This window comes from Phoca vitulina, unplaced genomic scaffold, assembly GCF_004348235.1.
Source record: "Phoca vitulina isolate PV1807 unplaced genomic scaffold, GSC_HSeal_1.0 scaffold5, whole genome shotgun sequence".
Lineage (NCBI taxonomy): Eukaryota > Metazoa > Chordata > Mammalia > Carnivora > Phocidae > Phoca > Phoca vitulina.
In genome coordinates, this window is record NW_022589708.1 from 79835556 (window position 1) to 79861384 (window position 25829).

Below are 25829 nucleotides of genomic sequence, written 5' to 3' on the forward strand. Positions count from 1 at the left end.
CCATCATTCATATTTAAACACTCAACAGTCTGTCATATGTTAGATTCTGCTTTTTTCTGTTTATAATTTATATAGCTTGTTTTTCCTAATTCCTAAGAATTAAGCTCTGAAGAAAGGCACTTCTCCCATTCTCATAGTTCCTAGTTCTGCTCATGGCTTAGACTATCCTTCTAATATCCCCACTTGTTAGACTCCCGAAATTTCATTTCATTTAAGCCATCATCTTCTGCAAAAGATAATAAAATGGTTTCTGCTCTTCATTTCAATTTTGTGCTCCTCCAATCCATTCTCTATAAAACCACCAGAATTAAATTTTAAAAATTCAATTGCCCTTGTTTAAAATTCTTCAATGGCATTATAACCATCTGCAATATCAAGTCCTTAGTACTGCAGTTATAGGGTTGTTCACATTCTACTCCCAACCAACTCCTATCATATATTCTCAAGTGTTACCTAACTAGAATTACCTGAGCCTCTACTTTAGTTCATGGCTGTTCTCCATAATTAGAATGTTCACCCATGCCCTTTTTCTGATAAACATCTCTTTCAAAGATCAGCTCCAACATGATTTTTATAAAGCCCTGAGTACTTCTAGTCATTGGTTTCTCTGTGATCCAATGGTACTGTGCATACACCTTTGATATGAGCTGTTATTTTCATACTGAACTTGGTTTTCATGTCCCCTCTCAGCTAGCCCACTAGTTCTTATGTGCAGAACTGTATTTATATTCCTACTATGGTACCTGGTACAAGCAATTGCTCGATAGAAAATCTGCTAATAAATGAATGCTAGGCTTGAGTAAAACTGTGGAAAAATTAGTATAGTATGTACTTCCCTTTTCTTCATACACTTTCAGATTTCAGAGTAGATGGAACACACTTCAGGCTCTTGTCTTGCCCTACTTCCATCCCTCTCTTTATGTTATCATATTCTTTTCTACATAATCTCCACTTGTGGGCAAGTGATATTTAAATACTATATGACTCTAATGTACAAAGATTTTTATTAAAGAGTTTTAAACAATTTCTTGTGTTTATAGAAAAGATTATCAATAGAACAGTAAAGAATCTCCTCTAATAGAGCTGTCTGCACAGTAAGCAACTGACTGAATCACTGTTAATGGTCTCAACTTTTACTATTTCCAGCCTTAAAAACATGGCTAAAGGTTCATCTCAAAATAGAACTAAAAAAACCAAAAACCAAAAAACCCAACCAACCTAGTTGTCATATTATTTTAACCTACAAAACTTTTTAATAGGCATTTGCCTATGAATCAACTTGTACATATGCATACTTAAAAAATTTTTTTATTTTAGAATAAAAAATAAAATACCCACAGAAAAAATAAAGTGCCCACAGAAAATGGAGCTATATATAGCTCCATGAATGATCACATTATGCACAGAATGTTTCTGTGACTTCCCTTGAGACAAGAAGACAATGAGGAAGGAACTGCTTCTTCCAGACTATAAATCTGAGTTTATAAAAAGAAAAAATCATGAATTTATTCTTTCACTCATTCAGCAAATGTTTATGAGCACCTAACTTGTGCAAGGTGCCCTTCTAACTGCTGGTGACACAGCAGTACAAAGAGTCCCTGCTCACAGTGCTATTTAAAAAAGGAATAGAAGGCATGGAGAAAAATGGGGTAGGGGAGAGTGGCAGGCTTTATACTTTATATGGGGAGGACAGGGAAGACCGGCAATATGGGGACAGTTGAGCAGAGATCTAAATTGCTGTACAGTTCGGGGGAAGAACATTCCAGGCAGAGGAAATAGCAAGTGCTGTTTATCAGCCAAACATGAGTCACAAGTGATTACAATCTCATTGAGTAAAATCAGGTAAGACTTTAGGCTGATGCTTTCCTTTGCTTTAGCATATCCTCTGATATGTACAAAATGCTATGAATAAATATACCTCTATATATTGCATATTAATAAAAACGTATAGACACCATTCATGCTTTTCAGAAACTGTCAACACCAGTAAAGAGATGCATTTTCTTCATAGAAGAATCACATATATTTACTAAATATGGGTAGGAATGGATTAGAAGAAAAAAAGCATGATTTGACCTATCTTGATAGGACAAAATCTGAACTCCCCTGCCCTACTTCAAAATTATCAGTGTAGGTGGTTTGTAATTAAAATTACTGCCATTTAGGTCTGAATGACAACTCTAACAATTTGAGCTAATAGCAAAACCTCAAGCTTAGAAAAATCATCTTTATGCAATTTTCCAATGCAGCCTGAGTTTTAGAAAATGGAAGTGACCCAAGGCAGTTACTTCCCTTCTCTTACTTCACTCATCTAGAAAATGAGAAAGATCATCTATTGAGTGTCTTGAGGAATCAAAGAGATCATGCATATAAAGTATATAAAAATATCATATAATTTCACTCATATGTGGAATTTAAGAAACAAAACAGATGAACATAGGGGAAGGGAAGGAAAAATAAAATAAGATGAAAATAGAGGGAGACAAACCGTAAGGAAACTCTTAACTCTAGGAAATAAACTGAGGATTGCTGGAAGGGAGGCAGGTGGGGGGATGGGGTAACTGGGTGATGGACATTAAGGAGGGCACTTGATGTAATGAGCACTGGGTGTTAGATGCAACTGATGAATCACTAAATTCTACCTCTGAAACTAATAATACATTATGTGTTAATTAAATTGAATTTAAGTAAAAAATTAAAAAAATGTATCAGTTAACATTAGAAATAGCTGAACCTCAAAAGCCCTTAAAACAACAGTTTATTAATTCCATTTTACTCAGAAAATTTAGTATACCTGTTCTAAAATCCGTCAGAGGAGGAAATGTCTCCACATTCTTATTAAACCTCCGTAGTGCTTCATTAAGGCTCTCAGACTCAGATTCCCAGCTGATTCCACTGTCATCTGTATCACTATGCTGGTTAAACAGATTACAACTTTCTACAGAATCAAGGCAAATATATACCTAAGTGGGGGGAAGGGAAGGAAAAAACTTTCAAATTCTGTACAAAATTATTGTGGTAGTTGGTAGCCTCTAACAATGGCCCCGATGTTCCCTTGTACAGTTTCCCTCCCACAGGATTCCAGAGTTGATCTTTGTGACCAAAAGAACATGACATAAGTGATACATGACTGCTGAGATCAGATCATCAAAGACATGTGGCCTCTGTTTTGGTGGTAAGCTCTTTCTACAACTGTTCTCTCAGGGAAGCATGCAGCCATGTTCTTAGTAGGACAGTGGGGAGGCCCACAGGGCCAAGAACTGAGCCTTCCAGGTAACATCGATGAGAGTCTTTTTGGAAGTGGGTCCTGCAGTGACCCCCCTCCACCCCCAATATCTTGACTGAGCCTAGCAATGAGAGATCCTCCTGGATTTCTGACTCTCATGTGTGTTTTGTTTTAAGCTGCTAAGTTTGGGGTAATTTGTTATGCAGCAATAAATAACTAATACGAAAAGAAATCATTATAAAAACCAACACAGTTGTACACTACTATTTTCTTTAATGGAATTATAGAGCAAATTCTTCCCTTGTCTGTGAAAGAATGGTTTACTATGTAAAATAGCTGAAGGAACTGCCTGTGCTACTTAATTTGTCACTTCCTTCTTTCTTGTTAGGCAAGGACATATAATTGAACTTTCTTTAGGACACTTATTTATCCAATCAATACTTATTGAGTGCCTACTATATATTAGGCAGGATTCTAGATCCTGGGGACACATCTGTGGCCTGAAGGGGCAAAAATCCCAGTCTTCATGGAGTTACATTCTAATAGGGAGAAGCAGACAAACATAGTAAGAAAGTGACATAATGTGTTAGAAGGTGATAAATGGCATGGAAAAACAGAGCAGAAAAAAGAGCATCTAGAGTTCAGCGTAGGAAAAGGACAAGGAAATGAGATGTTTAAGGTTTCAAAGATGGGAATAGTTCTGCCTTAAAAATCTAAATGTTGAGGGGGGAGGAGCAAGATGGCGGAGGAGTAGGAGACCTGGATTTCGTCTGGTCCCAGGAATTCAGCTGGATAGGGATCAAACCATTCTGAACACCTACGAACTCAACAGGAGATCGAAGAAAAGAATAGCAACAACTCTCTGAACAGAAAAGCGACCACATTCTGGAAGGTAGGACATGCGGAGAAGTGAATCCGAGGCGATATTCGGGAGGATAGACGGTGGGGCAGGAGGCCTCCGTCAGCGGCTACCGGCAAGTGATAGAGCCCGGAGCATAAAATCGGAACTTTTAGAAGTCTGCTCCGCTGAGGGACGTCGCTCCAGTGGCTAAGTGGGGGGTGGAACCCTCGCTGGGACAGTGTGGTCTTAGGACCCTCGGGGTCACAGAAAGACCAGGGGTGCCTGAGTGCAGCAGAGCTCCCAGGTATCGGAGCGGGAAAGTCGGCTGCAGAGACGGAGCCGAGACGCAGGCTCTCAGCTCGGGGTTGCCATAAACCGTGATCCGCAGCACAGTTGGGCCACTGCTCCTCCGGCAGGGACCCAACAAGCGGCAGATCCAGGGAGACTGCCCTTCCTCCCCCGGGAGGAAGGGTGCGGGAGCGCACTGCAAGGATCTGCTGGGTTTGGAGACTCCACACGGGGTCGGGTGCCAGAGATAGAAACGCGTGGTCACAGGCCGGGTGAGCACGGAGTGCGGCCAGAGACCTGGGAGACGGGAGCGATTGACTGCTTTTCTCTGGGGGCTCACTGAGGAGCGGGCCCCGAGTTCTCAGCTCCTCCGGGGAGGAGACTGGGAGGCTGCCATTTTCACTCTCGTCCTCCAAAGCCGTAGGGAAAGCTTGCAGGGAACAAAAGCTCCTGAGAGCAAACCCAAGCAGATTCCTTAGCCCGGACCGGCAAGGGCAGGGCAATTCCGCCTCCAGCAAAGACATTTGGGAACCACGGCAACAGGCCCCTCCCCCAGAAGATCAGCAAGGACAGCCAGCCAAGACCAAGTTTCCCGATCAATGAGAATGGCAGAACCCCAGTGCTAGGGGAATACTGCACATAGAATTCATGGCTTTTCCCCCATGATTCTTTAGTCTTCGAAAGTTAATTTTTTTTTAACTTTTTTTTTGGAAAATTTTTTTCCCTTTTTCAACCAACATCTTATCAATCCCTTTTTTAAAAAATCTTTTTTATTTTTCATTTTTAGAGTCATATTCTATCCCTTCATAGTAGTTACCCTTATTTTTGGTGTATATATATATATAAGTTGTTTTCTCTTTAAAATTTTGGGATACAGTTTCTTCTAACAGATCAAAATATACCCTAAATCTCTAGTGTATGGCTTTGTTCTAGTCTCCTGCCTGATCACATTCTCTCTTTTTTTTTAAATCCTCTTCTTTCTTTTTTCACCCAACTTATCAATTCCTTTTATAAAATCTTTTATAATTTTCATCTTTACAGTCATATTCCATCCCTTCTTTGTATTAACCCTTATTTTTGTACATATATAAGTTTTTCTTTCTTTAAAATTTTGGGAGGCACTTTCTTCTAACAGACCAAAATACGCCCAAAATCTAGTGTGTGGTACTGATCTATGCACCAGCCTGATCATATTTGATCATGTTCTGTTTTTTGTTTTGTTTTGTTTGTTTTTATCTTTTTCTTTTTTCTTTCTTTCCCTTTCTTATCCCCTAGTTTCAGGTCTTTTCTGATTTGTTTAGTGTATATTTTCTGGGGATGTTGTTACCCTGTTAGCATTTTGTTCTCTCATTCATCTGTTCTCCTCTGGACAAAATGACAAGATGAAAAAATCACCTCAACAAAAAGAACAAGAGGCAGTACCGACTGCCAGGGACCCAATCAATATGGACATTAGTAAGATGTCAGAACTAGAGTTCAGAATGATGATTTTAAAGATACTAGCTGGGCCTGAAAAAAGCATGGAAGTTATTAGAGAAACCCTTTCTGGAGAAATAAAAGAACTATATCTAACCGAGTCGAAATCAAAAAGGCTATTAATGAGATGCAATCAAAAATGGAGGCTCTAACTGCTAGGATAAATGAGGCAGAAGAGAGAATTAGTGATATAGAAGACCAAATGATGGAAAATAAAGAAGCTGAGAGAAAGAGAGATAAACAACTAAGGATCATGAGGGCAGAATTCGAGAGATAAGTGATACCATAAGATGAAACAACATTAGAATAATTGGGATCCCAGAAGAAGAAGAAAGAGAGAGAGAGGCAGAAGGTATATTGGAGCAAATTATAGCAGAGAACTTCCCTAATTTGGGGAAGGAAACAGGCATCAAAATCCAGGAGGCACAGAGAACCCCTCTCAAAATCAATAAAAACAGGTCAACACCCCGACATCTAATAGTAAAACTTACGAGTCTCAGAGACAAAGAGAAAATCCTGAAAGCAGCTCAGGAGAAGAGATCTATAACCTACAATGGTAGAAACATTAGATTAGCAACAGACCTATCCATAGAGACCTGTCAGGCCAGAAAGGACTGGCATGATATATTCAGAGCACTAAATGAGAAAAATATGCAGCCAAGAATACTATAACCAGCTAGGCTGTCATTGAAAATAGAAGGAGAGATACAAAGCTTCCAGGACAAACAAAAACTAAAGGAACTTGCAAACACGAAACCAGCCCTACCAGAAATATTGAAATGGGTCCTCTAAGCAAACAGAGAGCCTAAAAGTAACATAGACCAGAAAGGAACACAGACAATATACAGTAACAGTCACCTTACAGGCAATACAATGGCACTAAATTCCTATCTTTCAATAGTTACCCTGAATGTAAATGGGCTAAATGCCCCAATCAAAAGACACAGGGTATCAGACTGGATAAAAAAACAAGACCCATCGATATGCTGTCTGCAAGAGACTCATTTTAGACCCAAAGACACCTCCAGATTGAAAGTGAGGGCGTGGAAAACCATTTACCATGCTAATGGACACCAAAAGAAAGCTGGGGTGGCAATCCTTATATCAGACAAATTAGATTTTAAACCAGACTATAATAAGAGATGAGGAAGGACACTATATCCTACTTAAAGGGTCTATCCAACAAGAAGATCTAACAATTGTAAATATCTATGCCCCTAACATGGGAGCAGCCAATTATATAAGGCAATTCATAACAAAAGCAAAGAAACACATCGACAACAATACAGTAATAGTGGGGGACTTCAACACCCCCCCTCACTGAAATGTACAGATCATCTGAGCAAAAGATCAACAAGGAAATAAAGACTTTAAATGACACACTGGACCAAATGGACTTCACAGATATATTCAGAAAATTCCATCCCAAAGCAACAGAATACACATTCTTCTCTAGTGCCCATGGAACATTCTCCAGAATAGATCACATCCTAGGTCACAAATCAGGTCTCAACCAGCACCAAAAGATTGGGATCATTCTCTGCATATCTTCAGACCACAATGCTTTGAAACTAGAACTCAATCACAAGAGGAAAGTCGGAAAGAACTCAAATACATGGAGGCTAAAGAGCATCCTACTAAAGAATGAATGGGTCAACCAGGAAATTAAAGAAGAATTTAAAAAATTCATGGAAACAAATGAAAATGAAAACAGAACTGTTCAGAATCTTTGGGATGCAGCAAAGGCAGTCCTAAGAGGAAAGTATATAGCAATACAAGCCTTTCTCAAGAAACAAGAAAGGTCTCAAGTACACAACCTAACCCTACACCTAAAGGAGCTGGAGAAAGAACAGCAAATAAAGCCTAAAACCAGCAGGAGAAGAGAAATAATAAAGATCAGAGCAGAAATCAATGAAATAGAAACCAAAAGAACAGTAGAACAGATCAATGATTGTTGACTAGGAGCTGGTTCTTTGAAAGAATTAACAAGATTGATAAACCCCTGGCCAGACTTATCAAAAAGAAAAGAGAAATGACCCAAATAAATAAAATCATGAATGAAAGAGGAGAGATCACAACCAATACCAAAAAAATACAAACAATTATAAGAACATATTATGAGCAACTATATGCCAGCAAATTAGATAATCTGGAAGAAATGGATGCATTCCTAGAGATGTATCATCTACCAAAACTGAACCAGGAAGAAATAGAAAACCTGAACAGACCTATAACCACTAAGGAAATTGAAGCAGTCATCAAAAATCTCCCAACAAACAAAAGCCCAGGGCCACATGGCTTCCCAGGGGAATTCTACCAAACATTTAAAGAAGAATTAATACCTATTCTTCTGAAACTGTTCCAAAAAATAGAAATGGAAGGAAAACTTCCAAACTCGTTTTATGAGGCCACCGTTACCTTGATCCCAAAACCAGAAAAAGACCCCATCAAAAAGGAGAATTACAGACCAATATCCTTGATGAACATGAATGCAAAAATTCTCACCAAAATACTAGCCAATAAGATACAACAGTACATTAAAAGGATTATTCACCACGACCAAGTGGGATTTATCCCTGGGCTGCAAGGTTGGTTCAACATCCACAAATCAATCAATGGATACAATACATCAATAAAAGAAAGAACAAGAACCATATGATCCTCTCAATAGATGCAGAAAAAGCATTTGCCAAAGTACAGCATCCTTTCTTGATCAAAACTGTTCAGAGTATAGGGATAGAGGGGACATACCTCAATATCATAAAAGCCATCTATGAAAAACCCACAGCAAATATCATTCCCAATGGGGAAAAACTGAGAGCTTTCCCCCTAAGGTCAGGAACACGGCAGGGATGTCCACTATCACCACTGCTATTCGACATAGTATTAGAAGTCCTAGCCACAGCAATCAGACAACAAAAAGAAATAAAAGGCATCCAAATCGGCAAAGAAGAAGTCAAACTCTCACTCTTTGCAGATGATACTTTATGTGGAAAACCCAAAAGACTCCACCCCAAAACTGCTAGAACTCATACAGGAATTCAGTCAAGTGGCAGGATATAATATCAATGCACAGAAATCAGTGGCATTCCTATACACCAACAACAAGACAGAAGAAAGAGAAATTAAGGAGTTGATCCCATTTACAACTGCACCCAAAACCATAAGATACCTAGGAATAGATCTAACCAAAGAGGCAAAGAATCTGTCCTCAGAAAACTATAAAATACTCATGAAAGAAATTGAGGAAGACAGAAAGAAATGGAAAAACGTTCCACGCTCATGGATTGGAAGAACAAATATTGTGAAGATGCCAATGCCACCTAGAGCAATCTACATATTTAATGCAATCCCTATCAAAATACCATTCACTTTTTTCAAAGAAATGGAACATATAATCCTAAAATTCGTATGGAACCAGAAAAGACCCCGAATAGCCAGAGGAATGTTGAAAAAGAAAAGCAAAGCTGGCAGCATCACAATTCCGGACTTCCAGCTCTATTACAAAGCTGTCATCATCAAGACAGTATGGTACTGGCACAAAAACAGACACATAGATCAATGGAACAGAATAGAGAGCCCAGAAATGGACCCTTAACTCTATGGTCAACTAATCTTCGACAAAGCAGGAAAGAATGTCCAACGGAAAAAAGACAGTCTCTTCAACAAATGGTGTTGGGAAAATTGGAGAGCCACATGCAAAAGAATGAAACTGGACCATTTCCTTACACCACACACAAAAGTAAGACTCAAAATGGTTGAAAGAACTAAATGTGAGACAGGAGTCCATCAAAATCCTAAAGGAGAACACAGGCAGCAACCTCTTCGACCTCAGCCGCAGCAACTTCTTCCTAGAAACATCGCCAAAGGCAAGGGAAGCAAGGGCAACAATGAATTATTGGGACTTCATCAAGATAAAAAGCTTTTGTACAGCAAAAGAAACAGTCAACAAAACCAAAAGACAACCGACAGAATGGGAGAAGATATTTGCAAATGACATATCAGATAAAGGGCTAGTATCCAAAATCTATAAAGAACTTCTTAAACTCAACACCCAAAGAACAAATGATCCAATCAAGAAATGGGCAGAAGACATGAACAGACATTTTTCCAAAGAAGACATCCAAATGGCCGACACAGGAAAAAGTGCTCAGCATCACTCGGCATCAGGGAAATCCAAATCAAAACCTCAGTGAGATACCACCTCACACCAGTCAGAATGGCTAAAATTAACAAGTCAGGAAATGACAGGTGTTGGTGGGGATGCAGAGAAAGGGGAACCCTCCTACACTGTTGGTGGGAATGCAAGCTGGTGCAGCCACTCTGGAAAACAGTATGGAGGTTTCTCAAAAAGTTGAAAATAGAGCTACTGTATGATCCAGCAATTGCACTACTGGGTATTTATTTATTTTTTAACATATAATGTTAAGGCATCCAAATCGGCAAAGAAGTCAAACTCTCACTCTTTGCCCCAAAGATACAAATTTAGGGAGCTGAAGGGGTACGTGTACCCTGATGTTTATAGCAGCAATGTCCACAGTAGCCAAACTGTGGAAAGAGCCAAGATGTCCATCGACAGATGAATGGATAAAGAAGATTTATCTTTATATATATATATATATACACACACACAATGGAATATTATGCAGCCATCAAAAGGAATGAAATCTTGCCATTTGCAACAACGTGGCTGGAACTAGAGGGTATTATGCTGAGCGAAATAAGTCAATCAGAGAAAGACATGTATCATATGACCAGAGAAAGACATGTATCATATGACTGATATGAGGAATTCTTAATCTCAGGAAACAAACTGAGGGTTGCTGGAGTGGTGGGGGGGTGGAAGGGATGGGGTGGCTGGGTGATAGACATTGGGGAGGGTATGTGCTATGGTGAGCGCTGTGAATTGTGTGAGACTGTTGAATCACAGACCTGTACCTCTGAAGTAAATAATACATTATATGTTAAAAAAAAAAAAAAAAAGAAGAAGCTAGCAGGAGGGGAAGAATGAAGAGGGGGAAATCAGAGGGGGACACGAACCATGAGAGACTATGGACTCTGAAAAACAAACAGGGTTCTAGAGGGGAGGGGCGTGGGGATGGGTTAGCCTGGTAATGGGTAGTAAGGAGGGCATGTTCTGCATGGAGCACTGGGTGTTATACGCAAACAATGAATCATGGAACACTACATCAAAAACTAATGATGTAGTATATGGTGATTAACATAATAATTAAAAAAATCTAAATGTTGATATAAATATGACTAAAGCAATACAACAATACAACACTGGAAACCCAGCAAGTGCTTATGAAACACTTGCTTTATTAACAAATGTCTGAAGAGGAAATTATACAGTGGGCATCCTGGAGGTCACCAATTATTTAAAATCAGGAAGATGGGAAGCGGAGTTAAGATGGCAGAGTGGAGGACCCTGGGCTTGCCTTGTCCCTTGAACACAGCTAGATAAACATCAAATCATTCTGAACAGCCAAGAAATTGATCTGAGGACTGAGAGAACAAAACTGCACAACTACAAGTAGAAAAATGACCACCTTGTGGAAGGTAGGGGCTGCGGAGAGTGGATTAATGGGAGAAAAGAACTGCGGGTGCTGTGGAGGGGAGGGAGCCCTGATTGCGGAGAGAGAGAGAAAGAGAGAGGGAGGAGAAGAGTGAAGCAGCATGTAGGGGACTACACAAGAAAAACTCTTCCCCAAAACTACTGACTGGGAAAAGGAGAAGCGTGGATTCCCGCAGATTACTATAAGCAGCACAGTGCAAAGTCTGAAATTTTAGAAGTCTGCTACTGAGGTCATGCCTGGTGGGCTTAGTGGTACTCCTACTGGGAAGGAAGGCAGAGACTCTGGAGCAGGCAGCATGGTCTGAGGATCCTCTAGGTCATACGGGGAGAAACAGTTTCCCTTCTTGGAGTGCATCTGGGAGTGGTGAAATGGCTTTTCTAGGGACAGAACTGGTGGTGCCAATGTGCTGCCCCGTTCCCTAACATAGAAAGAGAGACACCAGCTGAGGGCAGCAAGCCTTGGTGCCAGCTTTTTGCTACACTTTACCATAGACTCCAAACAATCTCATTGTCAAGCAACCACTTTTCTGGGACAAACCGGCAAATGGCAAAAGCATGGCAAGACCCTCCCCAAGAGGATCAGTGCGGGTCCATAAAATTTGGAGTTTTGAAACTCAGCCACATTCCTGAGATAAAACACAGGAGTGCTGTGCCACCTGACAGGCAGACAGCTCCGACACAGACAGGGTGAAAGCAGGGATCTAACAGAAGCCGGGGGCACAAGATGGGTGATTGTTTGCTCTTCTGTGAGGGCTTCCAGAAGAGTGGCAGGCTTGAGCTCCCTATGCCGGGGATGAGAGAGCAGGGCGATGCCATTCCTCCCTCCCCCCTCCATCAGCACTGACTGACCCCAGGGAGCAACACAGCACCCCCCTCAGTGGAGACCACCAAGCCCTGTGCCCCCGTGCCCTGCAGGTGCATCTCCACTAGGGCAAGTCAGCCTGAGAATCAGTGCAGCAGGTCCCTCCCCTAGAAAAACCAGCACAAACCCCTCACATGCACCAAGTCTACTGATCATAGAGTGCTGCAAAGCTTCGTTCTAGGGGAAATAGTATCTAAATGCTTCTTCTTTTTTGGATCTAGTTTCTTTTAACAAGCAGACCAAGACAAACCTAGTTAAAACTTGCCACACGGTGGACAAGGTCCAAACACCCCCCACTGCAGGCAAGGAAAAACTCTGCAGAGGACTGACGTGAGGGTAAGAGCATCAAAACACAACAACAGAGTGATATAGGATCCCCCCGCCTTTTTTTGGACCTCTTCTTAATATAGCGATTACTCTCAGAAGCAGGAGTATGACAGGCTTTCCTAACAATCATACAAAAAAACAGTAACCTAAACAAAATGACAAGATTGAGGGATTCACCCCAAAAGAAAGAACTAACAGCCAGGGATTTAATCAATACAGATATAAGTAAGCTGTGTGAAACTTGTAAGGATAGTAGCTGGGCTTAAAAAACGCATAGAAGACACTAGAAAATTCCTTACTGCAGAAATAAAAGAACTAAAAACTAGTCAGGCCAAAATTTGACTGGATGCCTTGACTATGAGGATGGACAAAGCAGAGGAACGAATCAGTGATATAAAAAATAAAATTATGGAAAATAATGAAGCTGAAAAGAAGAGGGAAAGAAAGGTATTGGATCACAAATATAGACTTAGGGAACTCAGCGACTCCTTAAAGCTTAATAATATTCATATCATAGCAGTCCCAGAAGAAGAGAGAGAAAAGGGGGCAGAAGGTGTATTTGAGCAAATTGTAGCTGAAAACTTCCCTAAGCTGGGAAGGAAACAGACACTAAAATCTAAGAAGCACAGAGATCTCCCATTAAATTCAACAAAAGCCAGCCATCACCAAGACATATCATAGTCAAATTCATAAAATAGACAAGGAAAGAATCCTGAAAGCAGTAAGGGAAAAAAAATCTTAACCTACAAGGGAAGATGGATAAGGTTTGCAGCAGATCTGTCCACAGAAACTTGGCAGGCCAGAAGACAATGACAGGATATATTCAATGTGCTGAATGGGAAAAATATGCAGCCAACTCCAGCAAGGTTGTCTCTCATTCAGAATAGAAGGAGAGATAAAGAGTTTCCCAGAAAAAAACCCAAGAGTTCACGACCACTAAACCAGCCCTGCAAGAATATTAAAGGGGATTCTTTGAGTGGAGAAAAAAAGGACCAAAAACAACAAAGACTAGGAAGGAAAGAAAACATCACCAGAAACACCAACTTTACAGGTAGCACAATGGCAGTAAATTCGTATCAATCATCACTCTGAATGTAAATGGACCACATGCTCCAATCAAAAGACACAGGACATCAGAATGGATTAAAAAACAAGACCTGTCTATATGCTGCCTATAAAAGACTCATTTTAGACCTAAAGACACCTGTCAGTAGAAAGTGAGAGGATGGAGAACCATCTAACATATCTAAAGAAAACCAGAGTAGCCATACTTATATTAGTCAAACTAGATTTTAAACCAGACTGTAACACGAGATGAAGAAGGGCACTATGTCATAATTAAGGGGTGTATCCAACAAGAAGATCTAACAATTATAAATATTTATGCCCCCACCTTGGGAGCACCCAAATATATAAAGCAATTAATAACAAACATAAAGAAACTCATTGATAGTAATACAATAATAGTAGAGGGCTTTAACACCCCACTTACTGCAATGGACAGATCACCTAAGCAGAAAATCAACAAGGAAACAATGGCTTTGAATGACCCACTGGACCAGGTGGACTTAACAGATATATTCAGAACATTTCATCCTCAAACAGCAGAAGACACATTCTTTTTGAGTGCACATGTAACATTCTCCAGAATAGATCACATACTGGGTCACAAATCAGCCTTCAACAAGTACAAAAAGATCGAGGTCATACCATGCATATTTTCAGACCACAATACTACGAAACTTGAAGTTAACCACAAGAAAAAATATGGAAAGATCACAAATACATGGAGATTAAAGAACATCCTACTAAAGAATAAATGGGTTAACCAGGAAATTGAGAAATAAAAAAATAGATGTAAGCAAATGAAAATGAAAACATGACAGTCCAAAACCTTTGGGATGCAGCAAAAGCGGTCCTAAAAGGGACGTATATTGCAATACAGGTCTACCTCAAGAAGCAAGAAAAGTCTCAAATAAACAACCTAACCTTATACCTCAAGGAGGGAGAAAAGGAGCAGCAAATCTAAGGTCAGTAGAAGAAGAGAAATAATTAAGATTAGAGCAGAAATAAATGATACAGAAACAAAACAAAACAAAAAACCAGTAGAACAGATCAACAAAACTAAGAGCTGGTTCTTTGAAAGAATTAATACAATTTATAAACGCCCTAGCCAGACTTATCAAAAGGAAAAGAGAAAGGACCTAAATAAATAATGAAAGAGGACAGATCACAACCAACACCACAGAACTACAAATAATTATAAGAGAATATTATGAAAAATTATATGCCAACAAACTGGGCAATCTGGAAGAAATGGATAAATTCCTAGAAATATATAAACTACCAAAACTAAAACAGGAAGAAATAAAAAATTTGAACAGACCCATACCAGTAAAGAAATTAAATCAGTAATAAAAAATCTCCTAACAAACCAAAGTCCAGGACTAGGTGGTTTCCCAGTGGAATTCTATCAGACATTTAAAGAAGAGTTAATACCTATTCTTCCCAATTAACAGAAATGGAAGGAAAACTCCAAACTTCTTCCATGAGGCCAGCATTACCCTGTTCTAAAACCAAAGACCCCACTAAACAGGAGAATTACAGGCCAATATCCCTGATGAACATGGATGCAAAAATTATCAACAAGATACTAGCAAACTGAATCCAACAGTACATTAAAAGAATTATTCACCACAATCAAGTGGGATTTATTCCTGGGCTACAGGGGTGGTTCAATATTTGCAAATCAATCAATGTGATACACCACATAAAAGAAAGGATAAGAACCATATGATCCTCTCAATAGATGTAGCAAAAGCATTTGACAAAATACAGCATCTTTTTTTTTTTTTTTAATTTTATTATGTTAGTCACCATACATCACTGGTTTTTGATGTGGTGATCCACGATCCATTGTTTTTGTATAACACCCAGTGCTCCATGCAGTACGTGCCCTCCTTAATACCCATCACCGGGCTAACCAATCCCCCCTCCCCCCTCCCATCTAAAACCCTGTTTGTTTCTCAGAGTCCATAGTCTCTCATGGTTCATCTCTCCCTCCAATTCCCCCCCCCATTTTTCCCTTCCTTCTCCTAATGTCCTCCATGCTATTCCTTATGTTCCACAAATAAGTGAAACCATATGATAATTGACTTTCTCTGCTTGACTTACTTCACTTAGCATAATCTCCTCCAGTCCCATCCATGTTGATGTAAAAGTTGGGTATTCATCCTTTCTGATGGCTGAGTAATATTCCATTGTATATATGGACCACATCTTCTTTATCCATTCATCTGTTGAAGGGCATCTCGGCTCCTTCCACAGTTTGGCTATTGCGGACATTGCTGCTATGAACATTGGGGTGCATATGGCCCTTCTTTTCACTACATCTGTGTCTTTGGGGTAAATACCCAGTAGTGCAATTGCTGGGTCATAGGGTAGCTCTATTTTTAAATTTTTGAGGAACCTCCACACTGTTTTCCCAAGTGGCTGTACCAACTTGCATTCCCACCAACAGTGTAAGAGGGTTCCCCTTTCTCCACAACCTCTCCAACATTTGTTGTTTCTTGCCTTGTCCATTTTTGCCATTCTAACTGGTGTAAGGTGGGGTATCTCAATGTGGTTTTGATTTGGATTTCCCTGATGGTTAATGATGATGAACATTTTTCCGTGTGTTTGCTGGCCGTTTGTATGTCTTTTTCAGAGAAGTGTCTTTTCATATCTTCTGCCCACTTTTTGACTTGATTATTTGTTTTTTGGGTGTTGAGTTTGAGAAGTTCTTTATAGATCTTGGATACCAGCCCTTTATCTGTAGTGTCATTTGCAAATATCTTCTCCCATTCTGTGGGTTGCCTCTTTGTTGACTGTTTCCTTTGCTATGCAGAAGCTTTTTATCTTGATGAAGTCCCAAAAGTTCATTTTTGCTTTTGTTTCACTAGCTTTTGGAGATGTATCTTGAAAGAAGTTGCTGTGGCCGATGTCAAAGAGGCTACTGCCTATGTTCTCCTTTAGGATTTTGATGGATTCCTGTCTCACATTGAGGTCTTTCATCCATTTTGAGTTTATCTTTGTGAATGGTGTTAGAGAATGGTCGAGTTTCATTCTTCTGCATGTGGCTGTCCAATTTTCCCAGCACTATTTATTGAAGAGACTGTCTTTTTTCCATTGCATGTTTTTTCCTGCTTTGTCAAAGATTATTTGACCATAGAGTTGAGGGTCCATATTGGGGTTCTCTATTCTGTTCCATTGGTCTATATGTCTGTTTTTGCGCCAGTACCATGCTGTCTTGGTGATCACAGCTTTGTAATATAGATTGAAATCAGGCAACGTGATGCCCCCAGCTTTGTTTTTCTTTTTCAACATTTCCTTGGCGATTCGGGGTCTTTTCTGATTCCATACAAATTTTAGGATTGTTTGTTCCAGCACTTTGAAAAATGTCATTGGAATTTTGATCGGGATGGCACTGAAGGTATAGATTGCTCTGGACAGCACAGACATTTTAACAATGTTTATTCTACCGATCCATGAGCATGGAATATTTTTCCATCTTTTTATGTCTTCTTCAATTTCTTTCATGAGTATTTTGTAGTTCCTAGAGTATAGATCCTTTACCTCTTTGGTTAGGTTTATTCCGAGGTATCTTACGGGTTTTGGTGCTATTGTAAATGGAACCGTTTCTCTAATTTCTCTTTCTACAGTTGCGTTGTTAGTGTATAAGAAAGCAACGGATTTCTGTGCATTGATTTTGTATCCTGCCACATTACTGAATTGCTGTATGAGTTCTAGTAATTTGGGGGTGGAGTCTTTTGGGTTTTCCACATAAGGTATCATGTCGTCTGCGAAAAGAGAGAGTTTGACTTCTTCTTTGCCAATTTGAATACCTTTTATTTCTTTTTGTTGTCTGATTGCTGTTGCTAGGACTTCTAGTACTATGTTGAACAATAGTGGTGAGAGTGGGCACCCTTGACGTGTTCCTGATCTTAAGGGAAAGGCTCTCAGCTTTTCCCCATTGAGGATCATATTCGCTGTGGGTTTTTCATAGATGGATTTTATGAACTTGAGGAATGTTCCCTCTATCCCTATATTCTGGAGAGTTTTAATCAGGAAAGGATGTTGTATTTTGTCAAATGCTTTTTCTGCATCAATTGAGAGGACCATATGGTTCTTCTCCCTCCTCTTATTAATGTGTTCTATCACATTGACTGATTTGCGAATGTTGAACCACCCTTGCATCCCGGGGATAAATCCCACTTGGTCGTGGTGGATGATCTTTTTAATGTATTGTTGGATCCTATTAGCTAGGATTTTGTAGAGGATTTTGGAATCCATATTCATCAGGGATATCGGTCTGAAATTCTCCTTTTTGATGGGGTCTTTGCCTGGTTTGGGGATTAAGGTAATGCTGGCCTCATAGAATTGAGTCTGGAAGCTTTCCTTCTGTTTCTATTTTTTGAAACAGCTTCAGTAGAATAGGTATTATTTCTTCTTTGAATGTTTGGTAGAATTCCCCAGGGAATCCATCAGGCCCTGGACTCTTGTTTTTTGGGAGGTTTTTGATCACGGCTTCAATCTCGTTACTGGTTATTAGCCTATTCAGGTTGTCAATTTCTTCCTATTGCAGTCTTGGCAGCTTATAGGTTTCCAGGAAGGCCTCCATTTCATCCAGATTGCTCAGTTTATTGGCATATAGTTGTTGATAATAATTTCTAATAACTGTTTCTATTTCCTTGGTGTTAGTCGTGATCTCTCCCCTTTCATTCATAATTTTATTAATTTGGGTCCTTTCTCTTTCCTTTTGCATAAGTCTGGCCAGTGGTTTATCGATCTTATTAATTCTTTCAAAGAACCAACTTCTAGTTTCGTTGATCTGATCTACTGTGTTTCTGGTTTCTAATTCATTGATTTCTGCTCTAATTTTAATTATTTCTCTTCTAATGCGTGGCTTAGGCGTCATTTGTTGCTTTTTCTCTAGTTCTTTAAGGTGTAGAGTTAGTTGGTGAATTCGGGATTTTTCTATTTTTTTGAGTGAGGCTTGGATGTCTATGTATTTCCCCCTTTGCAGTATCCCATAGGTTTTGGATTGATGTGTTTTCATTCTCATTGGTTTCCATGAAATGTTTAAGTTCTTCTTTGATTTCCTGGTTGACCCAAACATTCTTGAGCAGAGTGGTCTTTAGCTTCCAAGTGTTTGAATTTCTGCCAAATTTTTTCTTGTGATTGAGTTCCAGTTTTAGAGCATTGTGGTCTGATAATATGCAGGGAATAATCTCAATCTTTTGGTATCGGTTGAGACCTGATTTGTGACCCAGTATATGGTCTATTCTGGAGAAAGTTCCATGTGCGCTCGAGAAGAATGAGTATTCTGTTGTTTTAGGGTGGAATGTTCTGTAAATATCTTTGAGGTCCATCTGGTCCAATGTATCATTCAAAGCTCTTGTTTCCTTGTTGATTTTCTGCTTAGATGATCTGTCCATTGCTGAGAGTGGAGTATTGAGGTCTCCTACAATTAACGTATTGTTATCAATATGACTCTTTATTTTGGTTAACAGTTGGCTTATGTAGATGGCTGCTCCCATGTTGGGGGCATAGATATTTACAATTGTTAGATCTTCTTGTTGGATAGACCCTTTAAGAATGATATAGTGTTCTTCTGTGTCTCTAACTGCAGATTTTAGTTTAAAATCTAATTTGTCTGATATAAGAATTGCTAACCAGCTTTCTTCTGAGGTCCATTGGCATGGAAGATGGATCTCCATCCCTTCACTTTCAGTCTGGATGTATCTTTAGGTTCAAAATGAGTCTCTTGTAGACAGCATATGGATGGGTCCTGTCTTTTTATCCAATCTGTAACCCTGTGCCGTTTTATGGGAGCGTTTAGGCCATTCACGTTGAGAGTGATTATTGAAAGATATGAATTTATTGTCATCATGTTGCCTGTGAAGACGTTGTTTTTATAGATTGTCCCTGTAAACTGCTGTTGTAGATCACTCTTGGGGTCTTTCTCCTTTTATAGAACCCCCCTTAATATTTCTTGCAGGGCCGGCTTAGTGGTCACAGATTCTTTCAGTTTCTGCTGGTCATGGAAGCTCTGCATCTCTCCATCCATTCTAAATGAAAGCCTTGCTGGATAAAATATTCTTGGCTGCATGTTCTTCTCATTTAGTACCCTGAATATGTCTTGCCAGGCCCTTCTGGCTTGCCAGGTCTCTGTGGATAGGTCTGACGTTATTCTGATGTTCCTCCCTCTGTACGTAAGGAATCTCTTCCCCCTAACTGCCCTTAAGATGGTTTCCTTGGTTCTAAGATTTGCAAGTTTTACTATTACATGCCGGGGTGTCTGCCTGTTTTCCTTGATCTTAGGACGGGTCCTCTCTGCCTCTAGGACACAAATGTTTGTTTCATTCCCCAGATTAGGGAAGTTCTCAACTATGATTTGCTCAAATACATCTTCTAGTCCTCTCTCTCTCTCCACTCCCTCCGGGATTCCAATTATTCTGACATTGGAACACTTCATGGTGTCACTTATTTCTCTGATTCTATTTTCATGGATTCTGAGTTGTTTTTCCCTGGCCTCCTCTTTTCCCTTTTTATTTATTATATTGTCTTCCAGGTTGCTTATTCGCTTTTCTGCCTCAGTTACCCTAGCTGTTAACAGCATCTTTTCTTGATAAAAACCCTCAACAAAGATAGGTGGAACATACCTCAACATCATAAAGACCATATACAAAAGACCCACAACTAATATCATCCTCAATGTGGAAAACCTGAGAGCTTTTCCTCTATTGTCAGGAACAAGATAGGGATGTCCACTCTCACCATTACTATTTAACATAGTACTGGAAATCTTAGCCTCAGCAATCAGACAACAAAAACAAAAGGCATCCAAGGGCACCACCCAGATGTGTCTGTTAAGCATCTGTCTTCGGCTCAGGTCATAATCCCAGGGTCCTGGGATTAAGGCCCATGTCCTGCTCCCTGCTCAGTGGGGAGTCTGTTTCTCCCTCTCCCTCTGCCCCTCCCCTCTGCTCATGCTCCCCCTCTTACTCTGCTGTCTCTCTCAAATAAATAAAAATTTATTAAAAAAAGAAAGAAAAGGCATCCAAATTGGCAAAATAGTCAAACTCTCACAATTTGCAGACGACATGATACTCTATGTAGAAAACCTGAAAGACTCTACCAAAAAATTGCTAAAACTAATATATGAATTCAGCAAAGTTGCAGGATATAAAATCAATGTACAGAAATCTGCTGCATTTCCATACACCAATAATGAAGCAGCAAAAAAAGAAATCAAGGAATCGATCCCATTTACAACTGCACCAAAACCCATAAGATACCTAGGAATAAACCTAACCAAAGAAGTAAAAGATCTGTACTTTGAAAACTATAGAACACTTATGGAAGAAATTTAAGAATGACACAAAGAAATGGAAAAACATTCCATGCTCATGGATTGGAAGAACAACTACTGTTAAAATGTTTATACTACCCAAAGCAATCTACACATTCATTGCAAAATACCACCAGCATTTTTCAGAGCTAGAACAAACAATCCTAAAATTTGTATGGAACCACAAAAGAGCCCGAATAGCCAAAGCAATCTTGAAAAAGAAAAGCAAACCTGGAGGCATCACAATTCTGGACTTCAAGTCATATTACAGAGCTGTAGTAATCAAAACAGGATGGTCCTGGCACAAAAATAGACACATAGATCAATGGAACAGAACAGAAAACCCAGAAATGGACCCACAACTGTATGGTCAACTAATCTTTGACAAAGCAGGAAAGAATATCCAATTGAAAGAAGACAGTGTCTTCAACAAATGGTGTTGGGAAAACTGGACAGCCACATGCAGAAGAATGAAACTGGACTACTTTCTTACACCATACACAAGAATAAATTCAAAGGTCTAAATGTGAGACAGGAAGCCATCAAAATCCTAGAGGACTACACAGGCAGCAATCTCTTTGACCCTGACCTAGCAAATTCTTACTAGACACATCTCTCTCTGGTGGCAAGGGAACAAAAGCAAAAATGAACTATTGGGACTTCATCAAGATAAAAAGCTTCTGCACAGTGAAGGAAATGATCAACAAACCTAAAAGGCAGCCTACAGAATAGGAGAAGATATTTGCAAATGACATCTGATGAAGGGTTAGTATCCAATATCTATAAGGAAATTATCAAACTCAACACCCAAAAAACAAACAATCCAGTTAAGAAATGGGTAGAGACATTAACAGGCATTTTTCCAAAGAAAATACAGATGGCTAACAGGCACATGAAAAGAGGCTCAACATCACTCATCATCAGGAAAATACAAATCAAAACCACAATGAGATATCACCTCACACCAGTCAGAATGGCTAAAACTAACAATGCAGGGAACAACAGATGCTGGCAAGGATGCAGAGAAAGGGGAACCCTCTTACCCTATTGGTGGGAATGCAAACTGGTGCAGCCACTCTGGAAAACAGTATGGAGGTTCCTCAAAAAGTTAAAAGTAGAGCTACCTTAGGATCCAGCAATTGTACTAGTAAGTATTTACCCGAAGGATACAAAAATATAGATTTGAAGGGGGTACATGCACTCTGATGTTTATAGCAGCGTTATCAACAACAGCCAAACTGTGGAGAGAGCCCAAATGTCCATTGACTGATGAATGGATAAAGATGTGATATTTACAATAGAATATTAGTCAGCCATCAAAAGAATGAAATCTTGCCATTTGCAATGACGTGGATGGAGCTAGAGTGTATTATGCTAAGTGAAATAAGTCAGTCAGAGAAAGACAAATATATGATTTCACTCATATGTGGAATTTAAGAAACCAAACAGATGAACATATGGGAAGGGGAAAAATGAGTGAGGGAAGCAAACTGTAAGAGACTCTTAACTATAGAGAACAAACTGATGGTTGGAGAGAGGTGGGCAGGGGATGGGATAAATGGGTGATGGGTATTAAGGAGGGCACTTGTTACAATGAGCACTGGGTGTTATATCTAAGTGATGAATCACTAAATTCTACTCCCAAAACTAATATTACACTATATGTTAACTAATTAGAATTTAAATAAAATTTGAAAAAAAGGGAGGATGGGATCATAAAGAGTCAATCCTAGAGTTTAAGACCAAGATTTCCTGTTATATTTTTAACCAACAACAAATCATTTAGATTACATACTTCATTAGGTGAGACAACGTGCTTAACTTGAACAGCGTAGAGTTCTTCTGGGGGAGGCAGAGATGAAGGCAAATATGGTGGTAAAATAGGAGTCTCTGTTTCAGACAAAAGCAATTCCTAAAGCACCACAAATAAATTCAAATTTCAGAATGACTATTACAGAAATCCAATACATTATTAAAATTCATTACACTGCCAATTTATTTTCAATTAGCAGAAAGCAAGCTCTCTTAGATAATGAATACCACAAAATGATTTTATTTTAGTAGCACCAAAATGGGAGTAAAGATCTTTAACTCCCCCCAATTAAAAAAAAATCTGTGTTAAAACACTCATATAAATATTTATTTATGTATACATATTTACATATACACATAAAACTCTAGAAGAATGGTTAACAGTTAACAGTAATTGCCACTGCTATTATTAGTTGGACCGGGATATCTGAGGTATAGAAAGGGGGACATTTTTCTATTCACATTTCTATAGTGTTCCATTTAATTTTAGAATATGTACATATTTTATAGTAAAAAATAATATATGAAATGCCAGAAGAAGATTTAAGCTAAAATTATCAGAAAAAAGTGTGCTCTCTTTAAACTCCAAAAAAACATAACAAATAATAAAAAGTTATGTGATTCCCAAGAGGAACCTGGCAGTCGGCATTGTTTAAAGCAAAAATATAAAAATGTGGATGGTGTTTCTTTAAGAAAGTTTTAAGAGTCTTAAATATGATAATTAGCATAAAAAGTTAAATAATCACATTCAAATTAGATTAATTTATTACTATTTACATTTCCAAACTGGTGGCAAAACAGAACAAAACCTATCTGAACCACTTAGTAGAATTCAGCAAAAAGTGATTACCAACTGCTATATGACTAATTTGTTACAAAACACTTTAGTTATTTTTATAACCACAGGAATAAAATTCTACTTATAAATAATTAGAACTTTCATTAAAACTCTTACTTCCTGCACCAAAAAGCACAAGTGGATAAAGAAAAAAGCATATATACTAGACTTCATCAAGATTAAAAACTTTGGTGCTGGGTGGCTAAAAACCTGGGTGGCTCAGTTGGTTAAGCATCTGCCTTTGGTTCAGGTCATGATCTCAGGGTCCTGGGATGGGAGCCCCTGCTCAGCAGGGAGTCTGCTTCTCCCTCTCCTTTTGCCCCTCCGTCCCACTCATGCTCACTCTCTCTCTCTCAAATAAATAAATAAAATCTTTAAAAAACCCCCAAAACTTTGGTGCTTTAAAGAATACCATTAACAAAGTGAAAAGACAACTCACAGAATGGGAGGAAATATCTGCAAATCATGTATCTGATAAGGGACTTGTATACAGAATATATAAAGAACTCTTACAATTCAACATAATCAACCCAACTAAAAATGGGCAGAGGATTTTTTTCATTCGTTTCTGTTTTTATTTTCCACTTTTTCTGGTTTTATTGAGATATAATTGACACATAACACTGTATTAGTGCAAGGCATACAACATAATAATTTAGTATATGTCTATAACTGTGAACTGACCACCACAAGTTTAGTTAACATCAATAACCTCGTAACAGTTCCAAAACTTTTTTTTCTGATGAAAACATTTAAGATCTCTCTTAGCAACTTTCAAATATATAATAAAGTGTTAACTATAATCATCATGTTGTATCTTACATCCCCAGGACTTATTTATAACTGGAAGTTTTTTATCTTTTGATTGCCTTCACCCACTTCCCCCACCCACCATCCCTGGCAATCACCAAACTGTTCTCTGTATCTGAGTTCAGTTTTTTTAAGATTCCACATATTAGTGAGATCATATAGTATTTGACTTATTTCACTTTGCATAATGCCTTCAACGTCCATCCATGTTTTCACAAATGGCAGGATTTCCTTTTTATGGCTGAATAGAACACTATTTCACTGTGTAAAGATATATATGTGTGTGTAACATACACACCCCACATCTTTATCTATTCATCCACTGATGGACACTTAGGTTGTTTCCATGTCTTGCTATTGTAAATAATGCTGCAATGGACATAGGGGTGCAGTTATTTCTTGAAGACAGTGATTTGTTTCCTTTGAATATATACCTAGAAGTGAAATTGAGAATGATAATTCTATTTTTAATTTTTTGAAGAACCTCCATACTGTTTTCTGTAATGGTTGTACCAATTTACATTCCCACTACTGGCGCACAAGTGTTCCCTTTTCTCCATGTCCTCGCCAGCACTTCTTATCTCTTGTCTTTTCAATGATGGCCATTCTAATATATGTAAGGTGATACCACACTGAGGTTTTAATTTGCATTTCCCTGATGATTAATGATATTGAGCACCTTTTCATGTACCTGTGGGCTATTTGTATGTCTTCTTCGAAAAAATGTCTATTTAGTTCCTCTGCCCACTTTTTAATCAGATTGTTTATTTTTTACTATTGAGTTGTAGAATTCTTTATACATTTTGGATATTAATGCTTTATCAGATATATGATTTGCAAGTATTTCCTCCCATCTGTACGCCACCTTTTTATTTTGTTGATGGTTTCCTTTGTTGTGCAGAAACTTCTTGGTTTGACGTAGTCCCACTTGTTAAATTTTGTTTCTGTTGGCTTTGCTTTTGGTGTCAAATCCTGGGCAAAGTACTTGAACAGAGATATCTTCAAAGAAAATATATAAATGGCCAAAGAGCATATGAAAAGATGCTCACCATCATCATTCATGAGAGAAAAGCAAATCAAAAAACCACAATGAAATACTACTTTATACCTCTCCTAGGATGGCTGGGGAAAAAGTCAGGTAACAGGTATTGATAAGGATATGGGAAAAAAAATGGAACCTTGTACATTCCTGGTATAAAAGTAAAATGGTGCATGCCTTTTGGAAAACAGTTTTGTAGTTCCTTAAAATGGTAAACAGAATCACCATATGACTCAGCAATTCCACTAGTAGGAATTAGGTCCATACCAAAAGAGAAGGGAAAACAGATACCTACATAAAAACTTGTATGCAAATGTTCACAACGTTATTCACAATTGCA

At 38.7% G+C, this 25829-nt stretch overlaps 1 protein-coding gene across 2 annotated transcripts in view; it reads right to left on the reverse strand.

Moving 5' to 3' along the window:
• RNF17 (ring finger protein 17) overlaps window positions 1-25829 on the reverse strand; it is a 148092-nt gene that overhangs the window by 7334 nt on the left and 114929 nt on the right. For both annotated transcript variants that reach the window (XM_032403412.1, XM_032403410.1), the window contains exons 31-32: window positions 22786-22902; window positions 2795-2963 (exon numbers count right to left, since the gene is read on the reverse strand). In XM_032403412.1, coding sequence (XP_032259303.1) covers window positions 2795-2963; window positions 22786-22902 — 286 coding nt within the window. The remainder of the gene's footprint in view (window positions 1-2794; window positions 2964-22785; window positions 22903-25829) is intronic.